Genomic DNA, 12,343 nt, shown 5'->3' with positions numbered 1-12,343 from the left:
CCCAGCTACTCGGGAGGCTGAGGCAGGAGAATTGCCTGAACCCAGGAGGCGGAGGTTGCGGTGAGCCGAGATCGCTCCATTGCACTCCAGCCTGGGTAACAAAAGCGAAACTCCGTCTCAAAAAAAAATAATAATAAATATTAACTGGAAGAAAATGCTTTAATATATAATAATAACATATCTATCTTCACACTAACACAGGCATAAAAAACTATTTTAATGGACGAAGGGATTCATGAAGATGAAAGTGGCTATGATCCACAAAAGTTACAATGTCACCCTGCTTTGCTGAGATGGGCAATCCTACACTGGGAGTCAGGTACTTAATCTAGCAGGAGAAACTAGGTTAACCGCTAGGTACAGCTGCTGTCAATCACATCTGCTCAGTCACTAAGCAAAGGACCAGTGACCCCAGTCCAGACTCTGATGGAGGAAGACAGAGTCTTCGTAGATGTGTGAGAGATGGTGGGTGAAGCCACTGAGTGTTTTGTGAAGATAAGATGAGATGTGGGTTTGTAAAGGAGATGGGATAGTGCCTGGCACAGAGTAGGACCACAATAAATGGTAACATGGTTGGAATTTTCATCCTACCACTAACCTGCTGTGTGGTTCAGAGCTTTGGTTTCCTCATTCATAAAATATAAGCAACAATGATACCCACTTCCCAGAGTTACTTATTAAAAGGAACAGCATAAAGCCTGGCTCTCAGTAAAGATGGGTCTGTGACAGGTCTCTGCCTTGCTTCTCACAAGGCTCCACTTACTTGTCCAGCAATAGGTTTATTGCAGGAGCCACAGAGGCCCTTGGCCTGGGTGGGAACACCCCGGCGGCTGAGGTCAGACTGCAGCAGCCCTAGCATGGTGTCTAGGCTGCCCTTGCCAGTCGACTCTGGTGGGGATGGGGAGCCCTCATTCGTGGAGCTCACCACTGGTGGCTGTGTTGGCCCAGAGGCTGGAAGCTGCAGCAGGGAGGACAAGAGAGTTGAGTCAGCAAGGCGGCAGATGTGGAAGGGTCTAGAAGGGGTTGGGGAGCTACAAATGGACACTGGCCCACTGCCCAACTCACGTGGTTTTGAACGCGGAAGTCAGAGAGTGAGGCCATCAGTCTATCCAACTCCAGAGTGGCCGAGGTGGCAGAAGGCTTTGGGAGGCCAGAAGATGGGCTGGAAGGGCTGTGAAGAACATGCTTGTGTTATCTCAGAGCCTCCCAGAGTAAGGCTCTCTCTAGTGACTCAGACATCCAGGACCCATCTCTTCTCAGCCCTGACAATGACGTCAAACTCACAGGCTGGGTCTTTTCTTGTCTTCAGACTGGTCTTCCTTCTGCTCTCCTGAAACCACCTTGCTAGATGGGAACTGGGACATGATTTCATCTGGAGAGAGGAGAGGAGGATGCTGCACATAGGGCCGTGCTCAACCCACTCTCCCACTTGAGGCTTTAGGTCCCTTTAACTGCTGCTCTGGGAAGTGTATTCCCCTTAGTCTCTGACCTGCCCTTCCCTCCCCTGCCCCCATCCAATCAAATCCTCTCTTAGTCAACCTGGTACCTGTGATGTTGAACTGGGTGGCATTAAGTTCCTGAAGCAACCGATCTAGCTCACAAAGTCCAGTACCCAAGACACCACTGGAAGAGGAGAATGGAGGGGCCGCCGGGGCTGCAGGCTTTGGGGACCGAGGCTTGCATACCGTGCTGGGAAGCAGAGTGGGAGCCTGGGTTCAGGGGTGGGGATTCCAAGGCTCCTCACCTGAGCTTCAGTTGGCCCCCTATGCCCCAGTTGCCAGGCTCCTCACCTGTACAGGTGGTCCTTGTCCCCCGAGGCTCCTGAAGACTCCCCAGACCCTGTCTACAAAGCAGAGAGGAACAGGTGGGATGACAGGTCTGCCGAGCTTGGCCCTAGTGGCTGTCCCAGTCCCCAACATCCGATCTCACCTGTGACTGGTGGCCATAGGGTGGGGGAGGGGTGAGAGGCTCTGCAGGGCGCTCTTTGGAAGCCCCTGACCTTGGCATGTGTGAGGTGGTGGTCTCCAGATCAGAGAGCAGGGCGTCTGCAGCGAGAAGCCATCAGGGAGAGAGACAAGGGTCATGATTAGATCAGAAGGCAGGGTTCCCAGTGGGCAGTACTATAGAAGGACAGAAGCCAGTATTAAGACCAGAGGTCACAGGGCCAGACCCAGGCAGAGCACTGATGGAAGGATAGCAAGGAATATTTATGACCAAAACATCTCAGTTGCTCACGCTGGGAGCCAAGCACAAACCCACTCTCCTGATTCTTTGTTTTCTCCCCATCTTCTCTGATACAGTCAAAATGGGCTCTTCACTCAAGTCAAACTTGGCTCCCCTCCAAATTGCTCCATTGGCCCCATGCCTGACCCCAGCTTTCTGATTGGACGCTCCCTCTTCCACGCTCACTAACTCCTCCCGCTACCTACACAGACCCCGCCCAGCCTGGCCACTCGCAGGCCCCTGAGTCTCGCCCGGCGCTCCTTACTAGCGCTTAGCTGGAACCTGCCTTTTGATTGGCTGCTTCTCTGCGGTACCGCGTCAGTTACCCCTACCGAGCAGCGCCCTCTACCGCCGGGGGCAGGAAGCCCCTCTCTCCCGTGGAGCGCACAGCCTTCCAGGCCCAGGCTCGGCAAATAGGGAGGACGAGATACCTGTGTCCCCCTTCCGGACAAGACACCCCCCTCCATCCCTGCATCCCCAGATCCGGGTCTTATGAGCCCTTTCCCTTCCAGAACCCAGAAGTCCTGCCTTCAGTCTTCGTCTCTGAGCACCCGCGTGAAACCCTGAAGCCCTCGCGGGCTCCTAGGCCCTCCTGGGCTACTATTCTCTTCCTTGCCTCAAGGACCTGACCCCACCGTGCTCAGGAGCCCGTAACACCTCTCCCAAAACCCTGGCGCAGGCAGGCCCGCTTTTTTCTCCAAAACTTGATGCCAGACTTTCCCGTGCCGTCTACTTTCCCGGTCCCCGGGCCGAGGCCCCTTTAACTCCTCCTTCCCCAGAGTCCCGCGCCCGGGCGCCCGCGGGCGCCGCACCTCCTGTTCATCCGCCGCAGCCTGGGATAGAGGAGCCGAGCGAGGAAAGAAGGGAGGGAGCGGCCGGCCCAGGAAAGGCAGGAAGGGAGAGGCAGGAAGGGGGACGTGGAGTTGGAAAGCAGGCGCGGGCAGAGGCGAAAAGCAGGAGCTAGAAGACAGGGATGGGGAGATGCGGGAGTGCGACGGCGGGGAAGCAGATCTAGGCAGCGGTGAGGAGCCGCGGACCCGGGGATCCGGCCCCACTCACCCAGGTCCTCCATGGCGGGGCGCGGGCGGGTGGCGCGGGGCGAGCAGGGCGGGGGCCGTGTCCGGTGGGGGCGGGGGGCGGGGGACGTCCGGGAGCTGGAAGCCCGGCCGTGACCATGTAAGGAAGCCGGGACCCGCTGGGATAGGGATTGGGGGGGCGATCAACGGGGGAACCCGGGATGGGGCCGTGGAAGGGAGGGAGCACCCCGGCCCACCCGAGCCCAGCCCGCCGGCCTGCCGCCGAGGCGGCCACACCCCAGCCTTGGCCTCAGCTGCAGGGATCCCCAGGCGGCCAGAGCCAGAGAGAAGTGGCTCCTCCAGACCAAGCCCTAGAGCAGCTGCCTAGGGAGACTTACACAGACTGAGGCCCCCAACACAGACTGAGGCCCCCAAGCAGACACCCCGCAAAGCCAGCGCCTGAGTCCTGGACAGAGGCCCCCTCCCACCTATGCCATTCCTGGGAGACTTGTCCCAGATGGAATTTTTGGATTGGTAGCAGGAGTGATGTTCTAAGGCTGAGTTAGACCGCAGGTTCAGAGACCTTCCCATCGGAGACCCTGACAGATAAATAGAGGCCCCAAGAGGCATATATACCAGACAAAAAAAAAAAAATCTCAACGACGGGGACAGACACAGTGAACCCACCCACAGACTCTACGATAGGACCTTTCCTCCAAGACTTGGTCACAGGCACATGTAAACTCAAACCCGGAAGCAAGCCCCTTGCAAATTCAGGAAAGACACTCCTAGGCAAGCAACCCACAGCCAGCCTGCAAGACAAAGCCCTTCCCCAACACTGAGGTAGCCCAGGTCTGCTCCGAAACAGCCCTTTCCCAAGTTACTGATGAATTCAGGGCAGAAGGCAAGACACAGTCTCCAGCCACAAAGTAGCAAGGCCTTACCTGGACTGAGACCCTGGGAAACAAGGTGGAAACTAGAGGCTCTAGAGGTGGTTATGGACAGACAACTGTGCTACGGCCACTCTCCTGGACAGATCTGAGCACTGGACTGTGGGTCTCAACTCAGGAGCATATCAGAACAACCTGGGGAGCTTTTTAAAATGCCAGACAGCACCGGGCGCGGTGGCTCAAGCCTGTAATCCCAGCACTTTGGGAGGCCGAGGCGGGTGGATCACGAGGTCAAGAGATCGAGACCATCCTGGTCAACATGGTGAAACCCCGTCTCTACTAAAAATACAAAAAATTAGCTGGGCATGGTGGTGCGTGCCTGTAATCCCAGCTACTCAGGAGGCTGAGGCAGGAGAATTGCCTGAACCCAGGAGGCGGAGGTTGCGGTGAGCCGAGATCGCGCCATTGCACTCCAGCAGCCTGGGTAACATGAGTGAAACTCTGTCTCAAAAAAAAAAAAAAAAAAAATGCCAGACAGGCAAGGTGGCTCAGGCCTGTAATCCTAGCACCTTGGGAGGCTGAGGAGGGCAGGTCAGTTGAGGTCAGGAGTTTGAGACCAGCCTGGCCAACATGACAAAACTCCGTCTCTATTAAAAATACAAAAATTAGCCGGGTGTGGTGGCAGCCACCCGTAATCCTAGCTACTTGGGAGGCTGAGGCTTGAACCCTGTAGGCAGAGGCTGCAGTGAGCCGAGATTGCGCCACTGAACTGGGTGACAGAGGAGACCCTGTCTCAAGACTAAAAAATAAAAAATAAAATAAAATGGGCAAACGACCTGAATGACAGTTTAAAGAAGTTATATAAATGGCCAATAATTACATGAAAAGATCCTCAGCATCATTAGTCCCCAGAGAAATGCAGATCAAAACCACAATGAGATGCCACACCATACCTATTAGGATGGCAATAATAAACACAGATAATTAGGCCAGGAGGAATGGCTCACACTTGTAATCCGAGCACTTTGGGAGGCTGAGGTGGGCATATCACCTGAGGTCAGGAGTTTGAAATCAGCCTGTCCAACATGGTGAAACCCAGTCTCTACTAAAGACAAAAAAAATTAGCCGAGAATGGTGGTGGGCGCCTGTAGTCCCAGCTGCTTGGGAGGCTGAGGCAGGAAATCACTTGAACCTGGCAGGCAGAGGCTGCAGTGAGCTGAAATCACACCACTGCACTCCAGCCTGGGCGACAGATGGAGACTCCATTTCAAATATATATATATATATATTTTAATGGCCGGGCTTGGTGGTTCATGCCTGTAATCACAGCACTTTGGGAGGCCGATGGGGGTGGATCACTTGAGGTCAGGAGTTCAAGACCAGCCTGGTAAACTTTGTTGAAACCTGGTCTCTACTAAAAACACAAAAATTAGCTGGGCATGGTGGCAGGGGCCTGTAATCCCAGCTACTTGGGAGGCTGAGGCAGGAGAATCACTTGAACTCGGGAAGCAGAGGTTGCAGTGAGCAGAGATTGCACCATTGCTCTCCAGCCTGGGTGACAGAGTGAAACTCCAAATCAAGAAAAAAAAAAAAAAAAAAAAAAAAAACCCAGATAATTCACGAGTTTTTGTGAGGATGTGGAGAGATTGGAACCCTGACACATGGCTGGTTGGAATGTAAACACAAAGTTATATGATCCAGCAATTTTACTTCTAGATATGCAACCAAGAGAAATAAAAGCATATTCCACATAAAACTGGTGCATGAATATTCATAGCAGCATTATTCATAGCAGCCCCAGAGTCGACACAACCCGAACGTCCACCAACTGACGACTGAAAAAATAAAAGTGGCATATACATGTCTTTGTTTTGTGCTGCATCATAGAATGCCTAAGATGAGTAATTTATAAAGAATAGAGATTTCTTTCTTTCAGTTCTGGAGGCTGGGAAGTCCAAGGTCAAGGGCCCTGCATCTGATGAGGGCCTTCTTTCTGCCTCAACTCATGGCAGAAAGCAGAAGGGCAACACGGAGCAAGAGATGGGATGGGGTGAGGGCAGAACCCATCCATTTATCAACTGTCCACTCCCTTGATAACTAACCTACTCACAAAATAATGCCATTAATCTTTCATGAGGGAAGAGCCCACATAACCTAATCACTTCTTAAAGTTCCCACCTCTCAACAGTTGCACTGGGGGTTAAGTTTCCAATACAAGAACTTTAGGGGACATGTTCAAGCCATAGCAATCCGTAAAATGAAATTATTATTCCTAATAAAAAGAAATAAAATGCCATAGTGTGGATGAACCTTGATAACATTATGCTATGTGAAAGAAGCCAGACACAAAGGATCACACATTATGATTCCATTTATATGACATGTCCAGAATAGGTCATATGTAGAGATAAGATGTAGATTAGTGGTTGTCTAAGGTTGGGGGAAAGGGAGTGTTATGGACTGAATGTTTGTGTCCCATTCCTCCAAATTTACACATTGAAATTTAACCCCCTGTGTAACTATATTTGAAGATAGGGCCTGGCTGGGAGTGATGACGGCTCATGCCTGTAATCCCAGCACTTTGGGAGGCCAAGGAGGGTGTTTGAGACCAGCCTGACCAACATGGTGAAAACCTGTCTCTACTAAAAATACAAAAAAATCAGCCGGGCCTGGTGGGGGCACCTGTAATCCCACCTACTTGGGAGGCTGAGGCAAGAGAATTGCTTGAACCCAGGAGGTGGAGGCTGCAGTGAGTCAAGATTGTGCCACTTCATTCCAGCCTGGACAACAGAGCAAGACTCCAAAAAGTAAAAATAAAATACCGATGCCTAGTCCAATGTGAGCAAAAAGGGCCCAGGCATCAATGGTTCTTTTTTTTCTTTCTTTCTTTTTTTGTTGTTGAGACAGAGTCTCCTCTGTTGCCCAGGCTGGAGTGGTGCAATCTCAGCTCACTGCAACCTCTGCCTCCTGGGTTCAAGCAATTCTCCTTCCTCAGCCTCCCGGGTAGGTGGGACTACAGGCATGCGCTTCCAAACCCAGCTAATTTTTGTATTTTTAGTAAAAATGGGGTTTCACCATGTTGGCCAGAATGGTCTCAATCTCTTGACCTTGTGATCTGCCCGCCTTGACCACATGGACAGTTTTTCAAAGCTCTCTGTTTGGTTCTAATGCATAGCCTGAAAACCAGAGACCCGGACCAACACTCACAGAGGCTGAGACAGCAAGCACCAACCTCAGCTCTCCATCTGCAACCAATTATTAAAAAGTCAAAATACAACAGCTTGGCATGGATGTGAAGAAAGGGAATACTTACACACTGTTGGTGGGAATGTAAATTAGCTCAACCTTTACTGAAAACAGTATGGAAATTTTTCAAAGACCTAAGACTAGAACTACCATTTGACCCAGAAACCCCACAACTGAGTGCCTACCCACAGAAAAATAAATCATGTTAAAGACACCTGTACTTGTGTTCATTGCAGCACTATTCACAATAGCAAAGTCACAGAACCAACCTAAGTTCCATCAATGGTTGACTGAATAAAGAAAATGTTGGCTGGCACAGTGGCTCATGCCTGTAAATCCCAGCACTTTGGGAGGCTGAGGCAGGAGGATTGCTTGAACCTAGGAGTTTGAGACTAGCCTGGGCAACATAGCAAGACCCTGTCTCAAAAAAAAAAAAAAAAAAAAAAAAGGAAAAGGAAAAGGTACATGTATACCATGGAATACTACACAGGGCTGTGTAGTATCCCATGGTATACATGTACCTTTTCCTTTTCGCATGTACACCACGCAACACAGGTTTCCTTTGCAGCAACATGTTTGGAGCTGGAGGCCATTATCCTAACTAAACTAACTCAGAAAACCAAATACCGCATGTTCTCCTTTATAAGGGGGAGGTAAACAATGGGTATGAAGATGGAAATAACAGACACTGAGGACTCCAAAAGAGGGGCAGGTGGGTGCAGGGCAAGAGCTGGAAAATTACCTACCAGGTACAGTGATCACTGTTTGGGTAATGGGTACACTAGAAACCCAATCCCCTCCAGTACACAATATACCCATGTAACAAACATGTACGTGCCCCCTGAATCTAAAGCAAAATGATAGTTAAAAAAAAAAAAAAAGATCTGGAAGTCAGGTGATGGAGACCCTGCCTTGGAAACCAAAGCAATGTGAGCCTTTCCTTCTCCTGAATGCCAGCACAGGGCTTTGGCTGTCTCTGGGCACAACTAAGACAGGGCTCAGAGAGTCCAGAAGCACAGCAGGTCTTCCCCCAGGCAGACAGCAGTAGGATATGTGGCCCAGGAGATGAAAAGGGAGCCAGACAATGGGGGCTCAAGATGGGCCAGAAAAAAGTAAGGCCAAGACCTTCAACACATCATCAGGCTAACAGCATTCCCTCAGCACGACCCTCTCAGCCCTGAGCAAGGTCTGTGTGTCCAGCTGGGTGGCTATGTCAGAGCAATGAGGCCCTGACAGCAAGAAGCAGGCTTCCCCTGGGGCCCAAAACCACATCCTAAGCCACAGCCTGGGAACTCCACCCTGTCCCAATACTTATTAAACTCTCACATGCAAGGATGGTCTGTGTCTGGTCACAAAGACCTGAATAAGACCCTGCTTGGTGGGTGAAAGGAGGGGGATATTCCCAAGGAACAGAAGCAGAAACACCACGCAACACAGGTTTCCAACTCCAAAGTTTTTAATCTCAACTCCAGAGGGCCAGGCCAGGCCAGGCACCTGGGGCCCTGGGCTGTTCTGCTTCTGTGGGCCCCATGCCCAGACGCTTGGCCTTGGCTTCTCACTCCTGGGTCTTCAGACCATCATCCTGGGGTCCACTTCCATGTTCTCACCACTCTTCCATGACGACTCCTTCTGCTCAGCCTCCTCCCTTGCCAATCTCCGGGAGGCTCCTTCACAGCCAATTCATCCTTGGGTCCCCTTCCCAAGGGGATGTCAACAGTCTAGGCTGGGACCCTTGCCCCCAACTCGATCCCCATCACCACAGCCAGTAAAGCCTCTGTCAGGGGCCCTGCCTCTTCACCTGCCGCCTCCACAAGCCCCACCAGGGCCAGGGCACGCTTCCTCGGGCACTTCTCTGGCCCCAGCGTCCAGCGGGCACAGTGGGCAGCCAGCCGGGGCCGGCCCAGGCGGAACACCTCACCCACTGACTCCGGGCCACCCTGGGGTCCCAGGTGGATGCGGCCCACAGCCTCTTCCAGCTCCTCCTCCAGCCCAGGCAGCAGGAAACGGCCAGCAGCCTCCAGCGCCGCCTCGGCCTCTGAGCCCAGCAAAGGCTGGCCTGGCGGGGGCACGGGCCCCAGAGCGGCCCCGCAGCCCCGGCAACCGTGCAAATGATGCAGGACAGGCCAGGCTGCACCAGGTGACAGGCCTCGCAGGGGCACCAGGTCCATCTGCGCTTCGGCAAAGCTGCCCGACAGCAGGGCCCGGAAGAAAGGGGAGGCGGTGGCTGAGGCCGCTCGCTGGGCAGGAAGCTGGAGGCCTGAGTCCAGCAGGAAGTGCAGGTCAGGAGCTGGGACAGGAGCTGGGCCCAGCAGAGGTTCGTAGAGGCAAGGGGAGGGTGGGTCTAGGTCCATGGGGACTGCCGGTGGGAGCGCTGGGCTCAAAGTAGGAGACACCAGGCCTTGGAGGCAGGACAGGGAGTCCGCGGCAAAGAAGAGGAAGAGCGGGTGTGGGGCTGGCCGGGTCAGCGCTGCAAGGAGGAGGCGGAGGCCACCCTGCTCCAGGAGCAGCCGGCGCCACAGAGAGGGCTTCCTACGAGGAAGAGAGCATCTTTCAGGTGGGAAATGGCGGGCCTGGGAAACAGCACTGTTCCCCGACCCCGAAAGGCACCCACTCCCCACTCACCGGCAAATGAATGGCAGGGTCAGCGCACAGGCCACTCGGTCCTCAGGGCTCCCAGAGAGCAGCAGGTGCGTGAGGGCCCCGACCCCGAAGGGCGACTCGGCCTGAACCGTCAGGTTCTGCAGTAGCCTCTCCCCTGCGGGTGAAGAGCTTGTTAGGCTGGAGCTGGGGTCTGAGGCGGGTGGGGTGGGTGAGACAGGACTCTGGGCCGGTGAGAGGAAGGAGGGTGAAAACTTGGGGTGAGAAATCAGGGCACTGAAGAGCGAGGGCTGGAGTCGGGACGTTGGGAACCTGAAGTCCAGGACAAGGACAGAAGGTGGGACAGTCAGGGTGCACGTCCCGGCCCTGGAAGCAGCCTGTGGTCAGGCCACAGCAGACAGGGCAGTCCCTAGCAGTGCTGGGGATGGTAATGGCACCTGTGGGGAGCAGCCAGGCCAGCGCTGAACCAAGGGAAGAGCCAGGAAAGAGGCACAGACAGGCGGGTCTCGGCCCGGGGCTGCATCTGGAGTTAGGGGATCTGGGCCCCAGGGCTTGGGCAGGGGACGCAGCAGAACTCTGCCTGGCATGCAGACGGGAGCATCCTGCTTCCCACCCCCACCCCACTCAGGTGATGGGCTGTCTGGAGGACAGGCTGGGGAGGACAGGTGAGTGGGAAGCTGAGGTTCTGGGCCCACAGAAGCCGCCGGGGAGGATGGGAACTCCCGCGGGGGAGGGGAGACGGGCGGGCGTGGGAACTCACCCAGCTCTCGGTGCCGGCTGTGAAGAGCGGGCCGGGCACGCGGTGCTGGCCAGTCGTCTGGCGCGACCCCGAGCACCAGCCAGGCCCGCAGCAGCGCGGCGCCATAGCTGCGCACGAAGGCCTCAAGGCAGGCAGGGTTGCAGGTGAGGCGTGACAGGATGCGCAGTGCGCGTGGACTGGGCGGACCCGGTGCCCCGGTCACATAGGTCAGCAGGCCACACAGGGCCGGGCCGGTCACCAGTGCCCCGCTTGGGTCAGGGGCCTGGGAAAAGCGTGACAGCAGCAGCAGGGCTGGCCCCTCACGTCCCCAAGGCTCCTCAATGGCGGTGGCTGGACTGCGGCCTGGAGTGCGCTGGGTGCGAGGTGCCCGCAGGGAGGTCGGGCTGGGGGCGGGGCTGGCCGGCTCCGCGGGTTCCAGCGGAGGACACTGCTCAGGAGACCAGTCAGGGGAGATGTCATCAGTGCCCGCAGCGTAGCCCTCGGAGATCAGCCACGACCTGCGGAGGGCAGAAAGGGAAGGAGACTGAACCGAGAGCAAAGGTGAAGGGGCAGAATCCAAGGGCCGGGAGCGGTCTTTTTTCATTGCTTTTCTTTTTGTTTAAAAGACGCGTTTCACCATATTGGTTAGGCTGGTCTCAAACTCCTAACCTCAGGTGATCCACCCGCCTCAGCCTCCCAAAGTGCTGGGACTACAGGCGTGAGCCACCGCGCCGGGCCTCATTGTTGTTTTTTTTTTAAAGAAACGTGGTCTGGCTCTGTAGCTCAGGATGGAATGCAGTTGCAGGATCCTTGCTCACTGCAGCCTTGAACTCCTGAGCTCAAGCAATCCTCCCACCTCGATCTCCCAAGCAGCTGGCACTACAGGTGTGACTACCACACTCTGCTAATTTTTAAAATTTTTTGTAGATACGGGTCTTGCTGGTGCCCAGCCTAGTCTCTAACTGCAGTGCTCAAGCAGTCCTCCTGTCTTGGCTTCCTGAGAATTACAGGCATGAGCCACTACATTAGCTAAAAGCTGTCGTGGAAGGAGGCAAAGCCAGGGTGAGGAGGAGAGCGGAGAAAGGGAAGAAACAGAGTGGGGGGGATGGGACCAAAACCTCATTCAGCAATGACTGATGCCTGCCACGTGCCAAGCCCTTCTTTGGGTGCTGGGTAGAAGCACTGACTGATACAAAGTGCCTGTTCTCCTGGAGTTTACGTTCCAGTGAGAGGAAGCAGACAAGTAAGTGAACCATGAGTTATGTTAGTGTGGGGCCAGTGTGGAGTACAGGGATCATGGAGAAAATAAAAAGGAAGTAGGAAGCACTAGGGTCTGGGTGTGGTGGTTTACACCTGTAATCCCTGTACTTTGAGAGGCTGAGCCAGGAGGGTCACTAGAAGCCAAGAATTCGAGACCAGCCTGGTTAACAAAGTGAGACCCCCCCCCCCCCCCCCGCCCCGCATCGCTAATGTTAAAAAAAAAAATAACTGGCTGGGCATAGTGGCTTGCGCCTGTAATCCCAGCACTTTGGGAGGCTGAGGTGGGCAGATCACAAGATCAGGAGTTCCAGACCAGCCTGACCAACATGGTGAAACCTGGTCTCTACTTAAAAATATAAAAATTAGCCAAG

The 12,343-nt window shown here is 54.3% G+C and overlaps 2 protein-coding genes and 1 long non-coding RNA gene across 4 annotated transcripts in view; 1 reads left to right on the top strand and 2 right to left on the bottom strand.

Annotated features, from left to right (window-relative positions):
* Positions 1-590, top strand: part of LOC116526719 — a 2,278-nt gene extending 1,688 nt beyond the window's left edge. Inside the window, exon 2 of the long non-coding RNA XR_004258237.1 lies at positions 202-590. This is a non-coding gene — a long non-coding RNA (uncharacterized LOC116526719). The remainder of the gene's footprint in view (positions 1-201) is intronic.
* TGFB1I1 (transforming growth factor beta 1 induced transcript 1) overlaps positions 1-4,191 on the bottom strand; it is a 7,167-nt gene extending 2,976 nt beyond the window's left edge. The window contains exons 1-7 of one of the 2 annotated variants that reach the window (XM_032243319.1): positions 3,283-4,191; positions 1,930-2,045; positions 1,791-1,843; positions 1,547-1,689; positions 1,285-1,372; positions 1,066-1,171; positions 764-958 (exon numbers count right to left, since the gene is read on the bottom strand). In XM_032243319.1, coding sequence (XP_032099210.1) covers positions 764-958; positions 1,066-1,171; positions 1,285-1,372; positions 1,547-1,689; positions 1,791-1,843; positions 1,930-2,045; positions 3,283-3,295 — 714 coding nt within the window. In that variant the 5' untranslated portion in view covers positions 3,296-4,191. The other variant, XM_032243320.1, reaches the window with a different exon arrangement.
* A 4,622-nt stretch (positions 4,192-8,813) lies between these two features.
* Positions 8,814-12,343, bottom strand: part of ARMC5 (armadillo repeat containing 5) — a 9,630-nt gene continuing 6,100 nt past the window's right edge. The window contains exons 4-6 of the mRNA XM_032243318.1: positions 10,734-11,230; positions 9,998-10,130; positions 8,814-9,904 (exon numbers count right to left, since the gene is read on the bottom strand). Of these exons, the coding sequence (XP_032099209.1) occupies positions 9,094-9,904; positions 9,998-10,130; positions 10,734-11,230 (1,441 nt within the window). The 3' untranslated portion in view covers positions 8,814-9,093. The remainder of the gene's footprint in view (positions 9,905-9,997; positions 10,131-10,733; positions 11,231-12,343) is intronic.

Source organism: Sapajus apella, unplaced genomic scaffold (genome assembly GCF_009761245.1).
Source record: "Sapajus apella isolate SASKATOON/1434 unplaced genomic scaffold, GSC_monkey_1.0 scaffold51, whole genome shotgun sequence".
Taxonomy (NCBI): domain Eukaryota; kingdom Metazoa; phylum Chordata; class Mammalia; order Primates; family Cebidae; genus Sapajus; species Sapajus apella.
Note: the sequence above shows the minus strand (reverse complement) of the source record. Positions and strands in the feature narration are given on the sequence as shown.